This window comes from Clinocottus analis, unplaced genomic scaffold, assembly GCF_023055335.1.
Source record: "Clinocottus analis isolate CAN_PGR_092001 unplaced genomic scaffold, fCliAna1.0.p SCAF_12, whole genome shotgun sequence".
NCBI classification, from domain to species: Eukaryota; Metazoa; Chordata; class Actinopteri; order Perciformes; family Cottidae; genus Clinocottus; species Clinocottus analis.
In genome coordinates this window covers 13036566-13056574 of record NW_027175843.1, presented here as the reverse complement: position 1 = coordinate 13056574, position 20009 = coordinate 13036566, and the positions used below count along the sequence as shown (strand labels likewise).

The 20009-nt window shown below is 42.3% G+C and overlaps 1 protein-coding gene across 6 annotated transcripts in view; it reads right to left on the bottom strand.

The window, feature by feature from the left end:
* Nucleotides 1-1045: 1045 nt before the first annotated feature.
* dip2a (disco-interacting protein 2 homolog A) overlaps nucleotides 1046-20009 on the bottom strand; it is a 73669-nt gene continuing 54705 nt past the window's right edge. For 2 of the 6 annotated variants that reach the window (XM_068571871.1, XM_068571876.1), the window contains 32 exons: nucleotides 18696-18815; nucleotides 17475-17672; nucleotides 17140-17231; nucleotides 16796-16906; nucleotides 15755-15878; nucleotides 15566-15675; nucleotides 15301-15403; nucleotides 14655-14719; nucleotides 14202-14295; nucleotides 13503-13622; nucleotides 13252-13366; nucleotides 12578-12717; nucleotides 11942-12078; nucleotides 11742-11822; nucleotides 10805-10932; nucleotides 10565-10679; nucleotides 9923-10124; nucleotides 9726-9835; nucleotides 9275-9355; nucleotides 8916-9033; nucleotides 8559-8680; nucleotides 8277-8388; nucleotides 8033-8142; nucleotides 7484-7614; nucleotides 7200-7368; nucleotides 6591-6761; nucleotides 4920-4981; nucleotides 4663-4720; nucleotides 4487-4561; nucleotides 3836-4010; nucleotides 3529-3652; nucleotides 1046-3314 (listed from right to left, as the gene is read on the bottom strand). In XM_068571871.1, coding sequence (XP_068427972.1) covers nucleotides 3062-3314; nucleotides 3529-3652; nucleotides 3836-4010; nucleotides 4487-4561; nucleotides 4663-4720; nucleotides 4920-4981; nucleotides 6591-6761; nucleotides 7200-7368; nucleotides 7484-7614; nucleotides 8033-8142; nucleotides 8277-8388; nucleotides 8559-8680; nucleotides 8916-9033; nucleotides 9275-9355; nucleotides 9726-9835; nucleotides 9923-10124; nucleotides 10565-10679; nucleotides 10805-10932; nucleotides 11742-11822; nucleotides 11942-12078; nucleotides 12578-12717; nucleotides 13252-13366; nucleotides 13503-13622; nucleotides 14202-14295; nucleotides 14655-14719; nucleotides 15301-15403; nucleotides 15566-15675; nucleotides 15755-15878; nucleotides 16796-16906; nucleotides 17140-17231; nucleotides 17475-17672; nucleotides 18696-18815 — 3926 coding nt within the window. In that variant the 3' untranslated portion in view covers nucleotides 1046-3061. The remainder of the gene's footprint in view (nucleotides 3315-3528; nucleotides 3653-3835; nucleotides 4011-4486; nucleotides 4562-4662; nucleotides 4721-4919; nucleotides 4982-6590; nucleotides 6762-7199; nucleotides 7369-7483; nucleotides 7615-8032; nucleotides 8143-8276; nucleotides 8389-8558; nucleotides 8681-8915; nucleotides 9034-9274; nucleotides 9356-9725; nucleotides 9836-9922; nucleotides 10125-10564; nucleotides 10680-10804; nucleotides 10933-11741; nucleotides 11823-11941; nucleotides 12079-12577; nucleotides 12718-13251; nucleotides 13367-13502; nucleotides 13623-14201; nucleotides 14296-14654; nucleotides 14720-15300; nucleotides 15404-15565; nucleotides 15676-15754; nucleotides 15879-16795; nucleotides 16907-17139; nucleotides 17232-17474; nucleotides 17673-18695; nucleotides 18816-20009) is intronic. The other 4 variants (XM_068571872.1, XM_068571873.1, XM_068571874.1 and 1 more) reach the window with 4 other exon arrangements.

Sequence of the window (20009 nt, the reverse complement as noted above, 5' to 3'; positions counted from 1 at the left end):
AGTTTATTTTTTGAAATGTTATCATTTGTATTATTCAGAATTAGTGTACTCCTTGGACAAAAATGTTATCACACTGAACGTATGAGTCTTACCTATTGAAGATACATGTATGTATTGTGCAAATTTGTTATGAAAAGTTCAACGTTATGAGTTATGACTAGTCATTAAGAAGACAAATATAATCAATGTACAAAACTGTTATGAGAATGAAAATATGGCAGTTTATTTTTCTGCAAAGTTATAATTTTCACTACTCACTTAGGACCAATTTAATCTCTGTATCACTTTGTTCCTTATTGGTATCAAAACATTCAAAGGACTGTAGTTGAAAATGAATAAGATGGCTTCATGGCACATCCAAAAATGATAGTGTGTCTTCTTTATGAATAAATAAGTTCAATTGATTAGTATGGTTTGGTATCATTTATAAATACTCACCCTATCATCCTTCTCATGTAAACATCAGTTCCTATTTTTCATGTTCTAAAATACCACGGCCAGTGATGGAAACTGTATCACTATAACTGAGTTTACTTCCTTATCCTTTTCAATTACCACTCTCTAAATAAAAAGAATAATCCATTGCTTGTGGTTTTTTTTACTGGGCAGGTGAGTTCGTAGGTGGGTTGAAGCCAACCTGTTTGAGGGAGATGATTTTTACTATATTAAGTGCTGCCAATAGTAAAATATATTATTAAATCTTTAGGCTCAAGTGACAGAATATATATCAAAGTAATATAGAATCTGTAAAAGTTGCTTTGCTGTTGCACCACATGTCATAAAAGCTCTGTATGAGGTGGTAATATTTTCATATTGAGCCGTTAAGCACCCATGGTAAACCCATGCAGAAGATTTAAATTATTTTTGATAATGATAATGAGACGGTACCGTCTCATTGACTTGTTTTTCAGGGTTTTTTACAACTGAAATGTGTTCACGGCGACCTTAGATTGTTGCATTTTAAAAACCTAACTTTGAAAATCCTTTTTTTTGACAAAACACCTTCAGTGAAGACAAACATTTCAAGTTAATAGCAATTTTTTATTCATTAAGAAATCATGTTATGAAAATAATGACAAGTAACCATATATCAGACAAATGTTTCTTTTCTTATGTTAACAACAAAAGTTTGCTGTGGAGGATGTGACGACTCAGCAGTCGCCACAGCAGAACTGTCTTCTTGTGCTCGGAGTGTGCTTTGCCTCCTCACTGAAGTGCCAAGTTCCCACGGTTCTTTCCGACTATAAAAATGTTTCCAAGGCTTTTCATGTCTCTTCCCAACGTCCATACACGAGAATAAGTTTAAAATATGTTTTTATCTGTGAGGGAGAAGTTCACATATACCAGATTCAGTCTTTGTTAGGCTTCCTGTCGTCTCCTCCGTCCATTAATAATTTACATAAAACCTGTACATACTTACAGCGGGCCGGAGCCTGTTTCTGAAGGGATGTGCACGTAGAAAAAAGAAGCAACTTACAGTGAAGTGAATCTCTGCAAAGTCAATGGGATAAGGTGGGAGGTCAAGGTGTTATAGCATATTAGACACTTGCCTTCATATGGTACATGCAACTGACAACACTTCAACTCTCATTCAACCTCATGGCACTCGATATGAGGCTATAACATTCTGCATCAAACCTCTACCAACTGCAAGTTATTCCAGGCTTTTGCTATATAGCACACATTTAACACAAACAATAAGGACAGACATTATTGAACATATGTATGGAGTAAGTGTGTTTTTAATGGCTGTTATGATCAAGTACATTCATCTTAGCCAAAAAGATGAAAGACTTTGGGTGCAATAAGAGCAAGATTTACCATAGCTAACCTCCCTCTGCATTTGGCCTTCCCATCCAACAGCTGATAAACTTCACAAAAGTAAGTAAAACAGGAGCTGGAATAGGATCAGGCGTCTGAAAAAACACTTAAGGCTTAATTCATATCATTTGGCACGTTGCTAAGAGTAAGCAACGATTATATTCCTCGCCATCTCAGGACTTCAAACGATCGGCACTTATTGTCTGCTGTCATTCAAAATTCCTCTTTCACATCACTCATATTGCATTTTGTTCAGATAAAACAAAAACTATATTACACATTTTAGATTTAGAAAGGAAAATATTAAGTCAAACCACATCATTATTTCTACACGTTCTGTTACTGACACCACAAACTAAAGTAACCACTGCCGGGATGAGGAACAAATAACACCAACTGCCCCCCCGCCCTCCTTCCACAGCTGTGTGACTTTGTTGATGTAATGCCATGATCAGACTGAGCCTAAACACAAATATCGGGTTCGCTTCAGGGTGCAGCTGTAATCTGAAGCGCTGCTCCTACAGAGGAAATGACAGTATACGTGGGATCGACTTTTTCTATGAAAAGAATACGACCTGCAATGGCACAGGAGGCTCCGCCAACATGGAACATGTTCGAGCTAGTTTTAACCAGGGTGAGCGTACTGGTGTCAGTCCTGTTCTATGGCACAAGTGTATCGCAAACACAACTAACATTCACAATATTGGAGATTGGCAAAGTAAAATATGTCAATGGCACAGTGTAGGATCAAACTGTAGCCACCTGCTGTACTGCTTGTGAGTGTTCCGGGTTCAAGGAGTCAGACTCTATCCATTCATTCATTCATTCATACATACATACATACATACATACATACATACATACATACATACACACATACACACACACACACACACACACACACACACACACACACACACACACACACACACACACACACACACACGCACACACACATACATACATACAACAATCTCCAACAATTGTTGAGGCTGGAAATCACAGGGGGAAATAAAAAACATAAGGTTTGTGTTGATCTTATTTCTCTTGAAATTTCTTTCCATTTTGCTGTGAAGTTTTGCATCCATGTTTCTTTCATAGTTCCCCTGTTTGAGAGGGAGAAAGAAGAGCATGCTTTCTTTCAGCAGAAGCCATTCGGACCCCGTCCTGCTACATTTATGTGTCCCACATTTTTGTGTGAGAAGTCCCGTGGAGGGGTAGCCCTCCTGCAGCTGGGCCCTCACATGTTGTAAGCCACATAAATGGGGTCCAGCTGGTCGGCCAGGAATCCGTCTCTGAGATGCATGCGTTGCTTCTCCCCTCTGGAGTTGATGGGGATGACGCCGGGGTCGACCACCACCACCACTCCTACGATGAGGTAGTGCTCCTCCAGGACGACGTTGGTGACCAGAGCCACCAGGTCCAGGGCCTCCTGCTCCGATCCCTCAAGCTCCACAACCACCACGAGGAGGTTGGTCCAAGTGAAGACCGCACTGGAGGGTTGGAAAAAAAGAAGTCGGGGAAAAATAAAAAATGAGGTGAGCATAAGAGAAAGACAGACGAAGAGGAAAAGGGCAGATGAGAGAAGTCAGTAGTCAGAATTCATGTTGCTCAAATATATTTTGAATTTTAAATGTAGACACATCTGACTACAAAATGAATATTTTCAACCAAACAGTAATAAAAGTATTCCTGTAAATGTCTTACCATTCAGCTATGCTCTTGTGAGAACGGATAACGGAGGTCTCGATGTCAATTGGGTGATATCTCATTCCCCTCAGCTCCAGAGTCTCATCAAGAGAGCCCACCACATAGAGGGCGTCATGGCGCTCTGAGACACACAGACACACAAACACACACAAAACAATCTCAGATATGTCAGTTCATGTCTTATGAGTTAAATATGTCAAGTTTTGAGGTGATGTTTGAGATTTAGTGTGCCAAAAATAATGAATGAGTCCAGCTCACATCAAAAGCGATGTACTGAGTTAGAGCGAACGCTGTTGATTCTCACCTCCACTGGCATCCGTCAGCTCCGTGCGCCGCAGGAAGCCCAGGTAGCCCGTCCTCGCCCAGACAGTCTGCGTGTCGCCAAAGCTGAGCGTGGTGTTGAAGTGGTCAGCGTGCAGTGCCTCCTCCCCGTAGACTGTGTAGTAGCCCGTGGCATTGTGAGGACTACTCACCCAGATCTATTACACAAGCACACACACAATAATGATGATTGGTAACTGGGACACATACACTTATGTTCAAAGTAATGGATCTATTGAGCCATTATCCAACCTTTATATAAAAAGAGAATAATGTATTTACTCTTCTTTATCGGCAACAAAATTACAAATACAAATGTTTGCAACTTTGTGTTGTTTCTGTTCTGCTTGGAGTACTTGACTTGTCATGCACCTGCATACATGCACACGTCTGATAAGAGACTTGCTTATGGATGTGACCTTCAGAGGGACTGGCTCTACACCAGAGAAATCTAGCCGCAAGAAACCAGGTTCCAGTCTTTTATTTTCACCTGTTTACAGATTTTTTTTGTCGCTTGCAAGACGTCATCTTAATAATGTTTTATTGATTGGCTTACAGCACAAAGCTGATTGTAACATGATAACAAATGAAACAAGTTGGCTCTGAAAAACATGTAGAAGAAGTTGAGACTTACCTCTCCCAGATGGGAGTCTCCCAAGGGTCCTTTAGTCTCTGTGTTGGCAATGATCACCTTCACTCCTGGGAGGATCTACAACAGCAGACAGACATAATATCTTAAAGTCTGAGCAAAAAGCACCCCTTCTGCAGCATACGGTCACAGTTGTTTGTTTGTTTTACATGAGGACATACCTTCCCAGACTCCATTAGCGGCAAGCTGTGTGGTGACCCTCTCTCTACCAAGCGAACCCTAAAGAAATACAAGCAATTTCACATCTCCATTTTCATTCTATTTCTTGATAATTACAACAAAAAGAAGGGTCAAAACAGTTTAATTCAACATTTACGCGATGTATAGGACTGTCTCCACAGTCTGTCAGGTGACAGAAGTCATTGATATCTCAAAGACAACTCGTCAGAGTCCACACAGCTGCATCAGCGCCCCCTACCTGTCATGTCGTAGGGCTCTCATGTCAACATAAACGGTGCTGGGGTCTGGTCCGGCTGTGCCCTGGAGGAAAACAAGCAGAGAGCAACATGAGTTGATAATGTAACTTCTCCAACTCCGACACGAATGCTGTTCGTTGAGTGGAGCGGAGGTGGAAGCGACTTATGATACGACTATATCATACAAAGCAGAGGGGGGAGGAGGGTGGGGGCAGCCAGAAGCCAACCAGCCAGGCTACGACTTCCTGAAACTCAACCAAGTAGTCACAGACATTGTAAGTACCAGCACAGTTAAATTCAGCTGGTCTGATGCTGCGAGCTTGTTTTTATACAAGTATATGGTGGGTGGCCAAAGCTAGCCTCCAGGAATGATAAATTAAACACAGATCATTTCCCTCAGATGTTTACCTTCTGTGACAAAAAGAATGCACCGCAATGTCTGAACATTTCAAACTGAGCACCATTTGTTTTGACTAATTGTCGATAGCTTTGCCATGTGCCTGCAGTCTAATCGAATCATTTATGAATTACTGATTTTGGTCGTCCTTCTGCTTTGTGATTTATCCTCATCGCTGCTCTAAGACACCATTTCCACCATTGTTTTCCAGTGTGAAGCCAGAGCACAAGCTAGCATCGAGGCGCTGCACGATCATCTGTGAGGTCAGAGCCGACACAGAGCAGGGGGATTCAGTTTGTTGAGCAAAGCCAAGGTTTTTAGCAAAAGAACGTTTTTTGGAAAACATCTTCGAGACTTGGTCCAGCCATTAGTCTTTGCCAAACAAAGAAAAAAATCATTTTAAAAAAAGTATGGTGAATTGATGTAAATGAGAAAAAAAAAAGGAAATCGGCCTTTCTTTGGTTCAAAAACACATTGGGGGAAAAAGATCATAGGGTTTGACCAAAAACACCTAATCAGAGCAGAGTTTATGCTACTCGCTCTTAGTATGATGTAGTAGCACCCTTCATATATATGGATGTATATATAACCTTAGTCCTAAAGCAATGGTTGAGAGCCAGCCGCTACATTCAAGACTCTAGTAGTAGCGAGTAAAGCTCAAGCTTGTCCGAGATTAAAAAAAAAGTTAAGTGTATTCAAAAACCATGCAAGAACACTGACATGAACACACAAACACACACACACAGACCCAGCGGCAGCCAAATAAATAAACAGCAACTCTTATCCTACGGTTACCTGCTCAGCCAGTTTCCCTAACCTGTTGGGCTGACGGGACAATGTAGGACAGATAAATAAATATATGTATTTATATACTTGGATCTACATGCACACACACACACACACACACACACACAAAATCCCAAGGGACAGGAATAAACAAATAAAACAGAACATTAAAGGGCCACGAGAGAAAAGAAAAATGTCAGACTGAGAATGCAAAAAGTGCATGGTGTTTTTGTCATCATTAAAAAAAAATCCTAGAAATATAAAACTTAATACATTTCCCTGTTCTACATTTTTTTTCTTCACTTGCATCAAATCTAATATTCACTCTGCCAATCCTGCGTTTTTCAAGGATTTTGTGAATGTTAATCAGAATCGTTTGGAATCATAGTCAGTTTTCCCCCTAAAACATTGACCCCTCCTCCTTCTCCTCTTCTTCCTCCTCCTCCTCCTCCTTCTCCTCCTCCTCTTCCCTCACTCCCTTAATGCTTACCTGCAAACAGATAGCCACGTTGACTCTGCAGCCGAAGGTGGTGCTGACAGCGCGCGGTGAAAGGCCCAAGTCCTTGAAGATCTTTGAGAAGGACTGAGTGAGTGCTATGCGGGGCCTCTCCTCTGCTACTACCATGCACGTACGCACGCACGACAGGTTCACATTTCGCAACTGGAGATGGGAAAGAAAAAGAAGTTTGATCAGCAGAATTTAAAAGTGTGAAAACACTGCAATTATATTTAAAATGTCGCATTATTTCTCAATTTGCAAAGACGACTGCGGGTGCATGTAAACTCGGAGTTGACCAGGGAAATTGAATTGTTATATTTATATGATATAACTTTTTTTATTAGATTTGATTCGACTCATTAAACCACAGACATGATTCATAAAAAAATCCCTATCTCAAGTGCTGCAGACAGTAATCAGCACACAGATACAGGGGAGTGAAGTGTTTCAACCCCACTATGTGTTGATAATCACGGCTCCGTAGCTAGAGCACCACAGGGAAATATAGTAATTGAAGGAAAACCGTTAAATTTTCTGAAAAATGCTGCAGTTTGTTGCTCCCTCACTGACACCACTTAACAGGCAAAGAGACAAACTAACCCGCAGTGCTTCAGTCTGTGAACCCAGGCCCTTGGTGCACATCTCCATGACTGAATACGAGCAGAAGGTGACGCGCACTTTGTACTGGCTGACCGCCGCAAGCCACAGAGACGCGTTGCTCTCCAGCTCCAGAGGGGGAACCAGGATTGACTGGTGGCCCGAGTACACACTGAAACCAGACACATGCAGAGACAGAGAGGCTGAGTGAGACGACAGAGAAAAAAAAAAGGTTTCTTTTCCGAGCACAGATTGGGTCATTCATCTCGTCAGAGATGCTGGTTTACCTGCACAGGCACCAGAGAGCGAAGCCCAGGCCGCAGTAGGGGTCCAGACAGATGGCGATCTGCCGGGATGGGTAGAGCTCACACTGGAGTTTGATGGAGCGACACAAGGCACTGGTGGCAGTGTGAGACATCTAGGAGAGGTGATGTGACACACAGAAACATGACTGATGCATCAAAACTGGAGCTTTAGGAAAAAGTCAATTAAAACAAAAAAAGTTGAGCTCTTGGGGATCCATTGTATTACTGACGGACACCTCAACAGTGTGTGAACGGTCGCTGGATACTCAGAACTTTCTGTACCCAAAATATGCCTGTTGCCCAATAAAACAAAGAACTCATAGGATAAACAGATGGAGACTGTAGATTTAGATGTGAGTTTTACTCAATTTATAGCTTTTATTTTTATTATGTGTTTATCTGTTATGTGCTTGTAATGACAAAAACCATGTTGTTCTTATATTGATGATTTCTGTCTGAAAGACTGGTATAATCCCAACATGACTGCTACATCAACTTAGAAACCCAAGTGGCTATCAACATTTAACTTACTTTGACCCCCGCTAAAATGCCTGTTGTGGACACACTGAAGTCCAGGTAAGCCAACATCTCCGGGGTGGGGGGTTTGTACATCTGAGGACTCTTCTTCCTGGGGAGGTCGTCTGGAGGAGGAAAAAAGGGAGAGAAAGAACAGCATGAAGCAAGCATGAAAATCCCAGACCATTTTGTTTCTTTACTTCAAAATGTACTCTTTGGTGACAACATAAACCGTGCTTGGTATGTGTGTGTAACTCACCTGTGTCCAGCACCATGGGCCAGCTCTTCACGTCCACAGCAGCTGCAGCCTCCTTGGATTTAAGCAGCTTCATTATTGCTTGAGTGGTCAGGATACACACCGACTTACTGACCTTTAACACACAGACGCAGCAGTATTAGCACATATGTATATATTACATCATTTAAAATTAACACAATTTGCATTACTATTGCATCTCTTTCACCAGGTTAGAAAAGGTTAGAAATGTGCTGTGAGGGATTACACATGCATTTTGATGCAGAGCAGCTGACTCTCTGTTACCTCAACAATCATCTTGACGGTGGGCAGCGTGGTCGCCAGGTTCTGGGGATGGGGGGGTCTGACAGTGACTGGCACACAGCCGGCGTACAGGCAGCCGTAGAAAGTGGCAATCAGGTCGATTCCTACACATAAATGTTGATACTTTCAGCTATTAGCATTGTACACCTCGTAACTGATGAAATGACAGTCGAAAAAACCTTACAATAATATGAATACATCTATTGAGTCTCTTCTGGTGTGTGATTATGATAACCAGGCATTATTAGAAACTGAAGACAAGGATAGTGAAGACACAGCAGTGACATTAAAGACCAGAACTGAAAGGACAAGACGCACAGTAGCAGTAACACCTCTTACCTGGTGGGTAGACGAGTGCTACATGGTCTCCAGTGTTGAGGCGTCCCATCAGGGCTGTAGCCACCCGCTCTGCCCGCTTGTGCAGCTGCAGACAGGTAGCTGTACTAGCCACCGTGCCCTGAGGAGCAAAAAATAAGAACATACATTTATACTGCAATGCTTTACGTATGTATGTATGTCTGTTCTTTACGTAACAGACATACAAGTTGATAAAATGGAGAGTCTTCATTATCTGAGTCATTAAACAACGTTATATTTCTTTCGCTTTTGAACGTCAATGCAATGAAGTGCATTGTTTTGTCAGTTATTAGCCAAAATAGACACAACTATCTCTTCATACAATGACAAAAAGGTAGTACCTTAGCATTGAGAACAAGGAACAGAGAATGGTCTGGAGTGGCCTGAGCTCTCCATTGCAGCACATCCTGTATGTAAAGGAACTATAGGAGAGAGACACACGGTTAACCACAGACAATAACACACAGCAAAGAACAATACAAACTGAGACAATGATCAATCACTACACACACAATGTAGAATGAATAAAGCATAGTGGCACACAATGTGTTTTACACTAAAAGGATGACAGCTATATGTGAAGCTTAAAAGTGGAGTACATGATGGAAGTGATATCTAAATGGCACAACAGATGTGTGCATATAGATGGTTCAGGCAGCAGGTGGGCAAGACCATGTCCTCTCTGTAAGCTGTATGTATTTCAGTTTCCACTCCCTCCAGTATGGATCCTTACCTGTGTCTGCAGTGTAAGTGAGGAGGTGATGAGCGAGTGAAATGAGGATGAATCTCTACCTTACGTGCCTGGTCATTGTCCTCGAGTTGGGCCACGTCTCTCCCACAGGCCTGTGCTATCCTCTTGCCTGCCACCAGGTTGCCCACTATCATAGAAGCAGGACCAACCTCTGTCAACAACCACATTCAGGAAAGTTAGGTTTTTATGATAGATTTGTTTTGAAACTCGATCCATGCCGGGACATCTGGTGGACTACCTGGCTGTTTTTGTCTGGGCTTGGGCAGGTTGGTGACGCACGTGTGCGGGCACATGAGGACGTTGCAGGGGTGCAAGGCGCCCTCCAGGAAGCGCTGTTTGGTCTCAGATATATGGATGCCACCCAGAGGAGCCTTCGGAAGCGTGTTGGCAGGCACCAGAGCCAAGCAGTACACCCCGACCTGGTGGATGCTGTCTATGGCCTGGAAACAGACAGATAATACATGCAAAAACAGAGGAGGGCTGGAGATTAGCAAAGTTTTCAAACCAAATGGTCCCAATTATAGTTTGTAGTTCTAGGACATCTCTGCAGCGTGACACTCATTTTGCCTTTAACAAATATTGGGCCCTACTGCGTTTGCAATTACATTTTTTCGATTGCTTATTCAGCCCAATAAATTATGAAGGAGGTTTGAAGGTTTTTCAAGTAAGTTTTTATCGGGATCTGACATGAAAACCAATGATGATTTTCCTTGAATGTAGAATTTAGCTTAAGCCTTGTGATGTGTTGTAGAAAGTAAAATGTGATATTAACTAAACAAACCTGATTCTCATTCACAAATGTATTTACAAATTGCAAACGTGCAGGTGTCGTCAACTTATTTGTGACCATGTGATAAGATGTGAAAAAGACAAGGATCACCTGAAGGACGCGGCTCATCCACTGGAAGCTGTCTTCCTCAGAGGCATCTGGCCTCTGCTCTGCCACGACGACGATCCTCTCGTCATGCAGCACAGACACAGAAAACACTGCTATCCTGTAACACACAGCATTGAATAAAAAACACTGTTAAAGCTGGATTGTACTCATGCAATCAAACTACACCTTTGCTTCTGTCCTGCAAGCAAGAGTTAGAAAGTGTGAATTTGCTTCCACTTTTACCTCCCCCTGTACACAAACTTCATGGGCTCCACTGCCAGTGCTGTGGCCACCACATCATCGGCATTGTGTCTCCGCCCACTGACCACCATCAGCCCGTCCATCTTCCCCACAATAAACACAAGGCTGTCCTGGTGGGAAACACAAAGCACAAAACATTAGATGGTTAGATCTTGACATTTACTGTAATCTGAAGTACAGGGTGCATCTATACAACAAGCACGGGACATAGCAGTACATTTGATATTAAAGACGTCAAAAGGTTCCGAAAATACAAAAAAAATAACTTGGCTTTGAGCTCAGGAATAAAAACCATCAACACTTGATGACTCATGAGGTTGCCTATTTTGTACCACATTTTTGCTTCACTTATTATGTACTGGCCACGGATGAATTTAGCTTGTAGCAGATCAGCTGTTTAAATTATTATTCTTTCCTTCTCTGATTTTTAAGTGAAAAGAAAGTGAAAACTAAAGGTTTCTTAGTTTCATTGGAACTACTACAGTATAAACGACTAGAAGGTCTGTAAATGATACTGAGAGACTGGGATGTTTTTTGTGGAAAGATGCACTGCAGTTCATATTTTTCAATCAGTGATTCATTCAGAGCCTATATGTACATTTTCACAGGCAGAGTTTGGCAGTGAGTAGTATGTTAGCCTATTAAAATTAAGCCTTTAGGTTTTAAATTGTATACTTTGTGGTAAGAGAAAAATAAAAGAATTCACCAAAAAACAAAAGAAAGCTAAAAGGGACAGTGACAGAGATGGGGAGGTGCTCATGGACACACGACTGCTGAAAAATCGACACAAAATGAAAGTTCCTTGTAATTTCATGCTTTTAGTAGCATGTGCTGCCACAACTACACCTCATCACAACTCATATGTGAAACAGGGTTATATTAATGATAAAAGACTGCATAATGATGAGGTGGAACTCACCGGCCCCACAAAGCCCAGCAGTGACGTCCTGGTAAATGGTCTGTCGCTGATGGAAATTCCAGATGATGTGACTGGGATGGTCTGCAAATAGACGTAGCGTTGTTCGAATTTATGAATGACGTAGAAGAAAAGTCTATTACCTTGACAGGTGGCAGTGCAAAAAAACATTTATTAATTTGTTCCAAAAACAAGATACTGACCTCAAAGAGGTTCTTGGTCATGCCCGGGAGGCCGTAGTAAGCTACGCCCGTGCAGCCGGAGCTCACACAGATCTCTCCAACCTCGTCTGTCTGACAGAGGTAGGGAGTCCCCTCCACCCGCACCACACAAACTAGAGCTGCAGACACACAATGATGACAGGAGGGCGGGACATCAGAAACAATAACATGTACATTTAAAGTAGATGTCAAAGTTGTTTTTTAGATCCCTGTTTGGATTACGTATGTCTTACATTCTAAAAAAATGAAAAAAATAACACGATAAAATGTTTAACAGGTAAAAGTTATTTATTGATTAGATTTCATCTGAGCAAATACATTTTTTTTTTTGGAAGAATTGACTTATCATTTGTCAAAACATGTTTTTTTTAATTTTGTTTAAAATGTGATACTTTAACATTAAATACTTAAACATTAGCAGACATCAATGCTTATGCTGACAATGTAGAAGATACTTAAAGCATTATTGATTGATACTTCAATTCTCCATTTTCTGGAGACACACGGTTCTGTCAATATAAAATCTTTATATTGACAATATATCCATCTTTCATCTTAATCTCCAGTATAAAACTAAATACAGCAGCAAAATGTTAATGAGTAGCGCAGCGTACTCACCTCCAGGCATGACCTGTCCCACATCCTGCACTGTAAGGACAGAGAGCTTCTCCTCTGTGTCCACACGGATCACACTGTGGCTCAGCCCACCCATAGACAGCACCGCCTTCCCTGGAGGAGGAACACCCATTTCTGGAGGTCTGCAAGACATCAAAATGATTTGAATCACACTAGTTATTAGTGAACATGGAAAGACTTGCAGTGAAAGACATCTCCTTAATTTACTTCGACTTTTTTGCAAACAGAACAAATGATGCCAGCTTTTGTTGAACTGAGCCATGTGTTGCTACTATATCGTCTCTATTGCAGCAGTACCGACACTTTAAAAAAAAAGCATATGGTTTCAGTAAAATATGAAAACCATGCAAGTCTGGATCCATTAGACCGTTTCTAGACTTTCACATATTTCTCCAAAAAATATCTTAAGTCTAAAAATAGCTTATTCAAAGCATGTGTTTTTAGTCTGCCTGTCATCCTAATCCTTTTCCATGACTAAGCCCTGTGATCAGCAAAAAGCTGAGACATCCTACACTTCGTCTCTGTGTTAAAAAAGCACAAATCCCATTCTCCCCCTGCAGCATTCAGCTAATGAGATGCAGTGGGATTTAATAGCATGGTAGGGAAGCGGTGGCAGGTTGCTGTTGTTCTCATACGGTGCAATAACGGCAGCTCACCTGCGGATGGCAACAGTCATGGCTTCTGAAGAGCTGGCACATGGACAGATCACCTCAGGTCGCAGCCCACGTGCCTGAAACACGTTGAGGAAGGCATCGCAGGAGGATATCGACCCTGTGACAACACACATAAATATATATATATATAAACATACAGATACAACACATATATTACAAGCAAATACAACTAATCAATGATCATCTTTTGTGGCTCCAGGGTTTATTAAATGAGAATCTGCAAGTGGACTCACATGGGTTAGCTCCGTCGGCTACGATGAGCATGCGGAGAGAGCTCAGGCTGATGTCTCTTTGGTCTCTCTGGGCCAACAGAGACCAGTGCATGTCCCTCGACTTCACCACCGCAACCCTCGCTGTGCGGGGGGGACAGAGACAAAGAGACAGGCTCGCAACAAAATCACCCAATCGACAACTCTGTCATCCAGCTTGACAGCCAATCGCAGATCACAAAATCCGACAGCAAATAAAAACACAGTCTGACTCAGTTGCCAACAGGTGACTCAGCAAAGCTCGGTCTGTGGCTCGGACCAGAAAGGAGATTGCATTGCAATGAATTGCATTCAGCACAGCAGGCCTCTTGTCTTCACCCTCCACTGGGGTACAAACTATTGCTTCAATCCATCCTCTCCAGTCAAACGTGCAGTGAGAATCAAAACAGACTCTCTCTGAAAGTCAAACATGCTTTTATTTAGGCTTTCAGACACTCCAAAAAAATGTGTTGGGTTAACTACCATTTCACCATGAAGCATGCTCCCGAAGCATTTTTTTGTGAATAACCTTTACATGCTTTGTAGGTATGACACACCAGACTTTATTAAATACTTTTCCATAGTAAATAGCAACAAAGTAATGGTTTTACCCTATAGTTGTGCTGTATTAATTCCCTCTTCATTAGGCAGAGTAACAGTGGTGTGAAGTGGATTGATCCTCACCTTTGTATATGTGAACCTTCTGTATCCAGGAGAGGGGGTTGACTTTCATCAGGGAGTAGGGAATGCTGATCACGTGCATCCGATTCATGACACTCTGCCACGAGAACAGATGAGCAACGCTTAAGCACCAAAATAGGTCCAAGGAGTTTCATAACTTCATTATGTCACGGTAAGCTAGACGCAAGTCACATCAAGATGTGATCACTTAGTGCTCAGCGTGTAAAGAAAAGATTGTTTGTGCAACTGTGTTATTTTCAGGAGTTTAAACGTGTAACTGCAGGTGACGTATATGTATACAGCATGTTTGCAACCAGAGCTGATTTGAGGATGTGTTAGAAGAAAGAGAATATTTGTACAGGTCTCAAACTCTTGAGTTATGTTTCAGGATTATGTAATCATTAATTATAATGTAATACTCCTATTAGCTTTACCAGATGATTCAACACCACTCACAGTAAGAACGCCGTGCCATAATCCTGCTTCTCTCTTGAAGTCCAGGACGTTGGTTATCGTCTCAGCTGCAATTTAAAAAGGAGATTTTGGCAAGATTACGGTTTGAGACATTTCCTCTGGCATTTACATACTAAAGCACATCAACAAATTACTTTGAATACAAAACAAGCTCAGTAATGATGAATAAATCCTGATCGTGGCAGTATTGTGTTCAGCAGTGGTGGGCCGTGGATTTTGTAGTCACGCCTGCTGTTTAACGGCTGATCAAGGCGTGCGGCGCACGCCACTGGTATTCAGCAAAGCACCAAACTAAGTGATAGAAACAGACCTGGAGAGTCTCGAGGGGGCTGCTGATGCGATCAGGATTATTTAGAGAAAAACTGGGACACTGGAGGAGAGGAGGCGCCTTACGTTCTCAGAAATAAACACAACCAACTGAGCGGCTGCATTTATCAAACTCGACTAGTGTAATTACACTCTGATGAGATGTGTGAGCAACGTGAAGGAGAAATCATATCTTTCTCGCACACGCTACCACTAGCAACTGGATCCCTTTCTCTGTGTCTGGAGAATGAATAGAAGAGAGAAGACGAAGAGCCAAATTAAGTATGGTACTTGAGAAGAAAATGCAGTCTGTCCTCGTCACCTTCAGTGTAGCCGCAGGCCTGTGTGAGGGCGTGACAGTGGGCCAGCATGGCTGAATTGGACACTGTGATCCCCATGGTGCTTCCTTCCTTGCTGGTTTTATACTAGACGTTGGACACAAAGAAACACATCAATTATATGAAAAAAAAGAGCGAAATATTTAGATTTTAAAAAAATAAATAAAGAACACATCAAACTAAAAGTAAAATATAACCAATCTACAAATCTCTTTTCTTCACTGGTAACATCAATGAAACCACACTGACCTCTATGTAAGCTATATCATTACTGGCTTCCCGTATCGGAGGATGCCAGTCTTTCGGAGGCTTCACAACATGTTTTCCATCTGTCACAAACCACAGCAACCGTGGCCAGCCTGCAGAGACGGAGGCATGAAGTCAGTTCAAACCAAATAGAACTATGCAGACAGACTGACAGTCAAAATGAGAGCGTACCTTTGAAAGTGGCTACCTCCCCCGTTTGTGCTTTGGGCAAGCCTTTCTGACAAGCGTCAGTGGTCAATGCCAACGTGACGCCACAGCTGCCCAATAGAAAGCCAATCTGTTGACTTCCTGCATCCTGGTGGGCAAAAGGGGATGAAAGTTCATACTGGCAAAAACCTTGGCAGTGTCTGTCGCACAACAATCTTCAACAGCGATAAAATTAAAACAGAAAGGCTTTGAGAAAAGATGCTCTGAGGGATTTGTGTCTTAAAGAGATGGAAGGACGATGACTGACGAAGAAACCTCAGTACACTGCACATCAGAGAAGCAGCAGGTGAGAGCGAAGATTGACAGCGAATCACCATTAAAAGCTCTACTGCGGAGCATCAAAGCCCAATCACGGCAAGAATGAAGCCCAAGATCTGACACACATTCACTCGTATTTGATGGCTGTGCAAATTAGCTTCCAGACAGATTCACGCTGAACAAACCACAGTGTGCACAAAAGCAGAAAGAAAAGTGAGATACTGGATGGGCGTATCAAAACAGAAAGAGGAGGAAAAAGGGGACAGAAAGAAAAGCAAAAAGACTAAAAAAAGAAGAACAAAATGACTCATGAGAACACTTGGCCTGTGATCTAATATTTTGACTGGAATTACACATAATGTCACCTCACTTAAATCTCATTAATTACAGCACAGCGTCTTCCAACAGCATGCTTATGAAGAGCAAACAAGAACAGCCATGAATATTCAGACTGTCAAACTAATGTGGGTGAATTTAGTTCAGTCTGAGCAGATGATGTGCTGGAAACTTGGATGCATCAAAACATAATGAGAACATTAAAAGATAAGACTGCTGCCACGGTGGTTATCATGCAAGATCTTCTGAGATATTGGAAGATACTGAAGCAACTGTGCACAACTTTTAACGCTCTCGTCAAGGGTCAATTGTCCAGCAGGGGTCACTACTGCTCTTTGGTGCAGTAGTGACCCCTACACAGCTCGTGCTAAAAATGTCCACACATTCCCAGGAGATGGTATTTGCCTTTACCTTTCTGGTCAGCGGCACTTCGATAGGCACAGGTACCAGCTCTGCCAAAAGACAGCCGTAGAAAGCCACCATGAACATCACTGGGTCGTTGTTGGGGAAAACAAGTGCAACCTACAGGTGGGGCACACACAATATGTTACAGTAGGATGTCATGCAGTTCCTGTTTTAAGTACAAGTATAAGAAGCAGGCGGCATGGTGTGTAGAGTCTATCATGAACAACATCTGAAAGCAAACATTTGTTTTCAACACTACTTCTTGAGGAGCCTCTTCCAAATAGCTAAAATGCAACAAGGAATGTAAAATACAACCGCTCAGCACGGAACAGTGTTATCTCGTGACTTACCCTGTCGCCGGGCACAAGCAAAGGCTCATTTCTGGTACTCAGCTTGTTAAGGAGAGTGTAGGCCAGTTTCTGACTGCGGGTCCAGAGTTTACCTACACATGTGAAGGTCCAGGGTCAAATATTGATTTTGATACAACAACCCCATACCTCCCAAATCCACAATAAAAACACAGACAATAGCTGATAATAATAGATCACAAAACAATGTATGTGGAGACAGACGCAGGCACTTCCTTTTCCATCATTTGTACAGAGAAAACCCAGATAGAAAACATGACAAGAGGTGATACTGCTTGTGTAAATTCTGAGCCCCTTATTCACAGGTTGATACCTACCGTAGGTGAGCGTGTAGACCGGCTTGCCAGCATTGTCGAGTCCCGTTAGACAGGGGCTCTTGGGCTGAGTAGTGCCCCAACGCTGTAAGGCTGCTGGCAAGGAGGGAGGCCAGTTGTTGACCACCCCGAGAGGCTCTCCTACCAAGGGACTCATGTGCTGGCCTTCTGGCTTTGGCTGGTTGGGATCTGCCTGCTGAACTAAATAGAGAAGACAATGGGGCATCGGTGTGAGGGGGGTTCAAAGTATCTGTCTTTGGTTGAGTGATTTACAAATAAATGGTACATTTCTCAATTATATAACTCTGTCAAAAGAAAAAGGCAGGGTAATAAAAGGAGTGTGAGGATTAAAAGACACCGAAAGCTGGAGGATTAAATGTGAGCTGGGTTCTGTCCTTATCGGTCATATAGCTGCCTCAGATATCAATTCCTGAGAAACTTAGAGCGACCTGCGCCTTTCAAGAAACTGCAGCTCCCTTTATTCTCTACCTTCTGTCCCTCCTTGCACTTTGATTTGACTTCCATGTGTCCATCAGTATTCTCCACTCAAACTCTTCTGAACTCAGGTAAAAGGACTTCAGAAATGCTTAACTGAGCTCGCAAGATGTCCCATGCCAAAAAAACACCTATATCAAGAACACATAGTGTTCAGCGTGCTGCCATTTTCAGCTCTGTGTTTTTCTGCTTGCCCTGAGCACAAGCAGAGGCTCGCCATGTCACAGTTTCTGTGCCAAACTCAGGCAGGCTTTACACATTACCTGCTGATGTATTACCATTCTTGACACTTTTTTTATTTTTTATTTTCGTAGTGTTTATTCAGCCTGGCAGAGAAGAATAAACATCCATGATGGGCTGGTTGGAATGGAGGAAATGGTTACACAGGGCTGGTCCACCGTGTGTGCGTTTTTGTATTCCCTAACCACACACCTGGTGGTCTAAGCGCCATAAAAAGATAAAATAACAACCACTGATCTAAAAGTATTCCTTGATTGTTTTATTTGTGAGGCGTGGTGAGGTCAACATGATAATTTCCATTTTGGCTGAAGCTGGAAAACATCTTAAATCTAACACACTCAAAAGAGCAGGAGTGTTTGAATCAAATAAAGCTTTTAACTACTAAAATTCCTGATCAGTATGCTGATCACAGCACAGAAAGAGGAACGCTTGTTTTTCATGAATTATTGATTGAATAGAAGCTATGTAATTAGTTTCAGGCCAGCTTACCATCCAAAAGCTCCTCAAAGTCGTCGACAAAGAACTCTCGCAACGGCGGCCGCTTTGGTCTCTTCAGAGTGTTGAGCAACTGCTGGATTTTGGAGGAGACGCGACTGTTGACTGGAACACCTACACAATGATATTGGAGGTGATGAAAAGAAAAGAGCCGGGGAAAATAAACAAGACAAGGAAAGGATCAGGAGAGAAATATAGATTCGGAGAGGAAGAATATTGTTGGGGAGGAAATAGATAGAAATGTAGAAAAATTGATTAAGAGATGGATGAAGTAAGAAAAAGATGGATGAGGGGAGGAAAGGGAAGAAAAGAAAAGGTCAATGTGGTGCTCTGGAGGACAATCAGCTGTCACTCAATGTAGCAAGACAACAAAACAGTGGACCATGAGGTCCCCTAAAGTCACCTGGAGGTCAAAGGGTCACAGTCATTCAGTCCCGATAATCCCTAGAATCACCCACAAACCTCACAGGCTAAATAAAACAGGAAGTGAGGAGCCTCCTCGCCTGCTGCCTAGCAACAAAGATATCCTCCCTGCATTAAGTGATTCATAAGATGTCTAAAAAAAAGTGTCTGTTTCGCATACGCTCTGCAAAATCCATAATTGTGGAGGCTTAAACTAACCATACCCCAGTCAAGTCCCAATATATGGAAGTCATTTGAAGTGTTAAAGTGTTAGAAATGCAGAACCACAACATAAATGCAATACAAAAAAAGCCTACTCGCAGAGCCATGGAGCCTTGTAAAGACACAAAGGAGCATGTATGTGTCAGGTTAGATTTTGCTCACATTTTAGACATGGATGCAAATTTTAGAATCGTCATCGGACATTGTTTCCTTCACATTAATTCATACTTAGTTTGGGAGGGGTGGTCTGTGTCAGACATTCCAGACAGCCACAGGAGACGAAGGCCACAGCTGCACGTAGCTTGCCTGATCTATCTCACTATAATAAGTCTGGCTCAGACAGACTCTGCCTCCTTGTGAAGGGACAGATGCACAGGGAGCAGACATGTGGGGGTCAGCGCTGCACCTGATGGGCCAATTAGAAAGCCCTAGACACACAGGACTGCATCTGAGGGCTCCGAACCCCGCCCACCCGAGTGCCATGATCATTAATGTCACACCCAACCAGGACCTTCATGTCATGATAACTATAATTTACGTTTTCATAATATATCCACCCACATCATTAGAATAGTGTAGCAAACACTGTTGTTTATTTTGTTACTCTTCGTAGTAATGTGCGTAAATGATCATCAGTACTGCATTTTCCAACTAAGCTAAGACCAGAGCAAAGATGTAGATGAA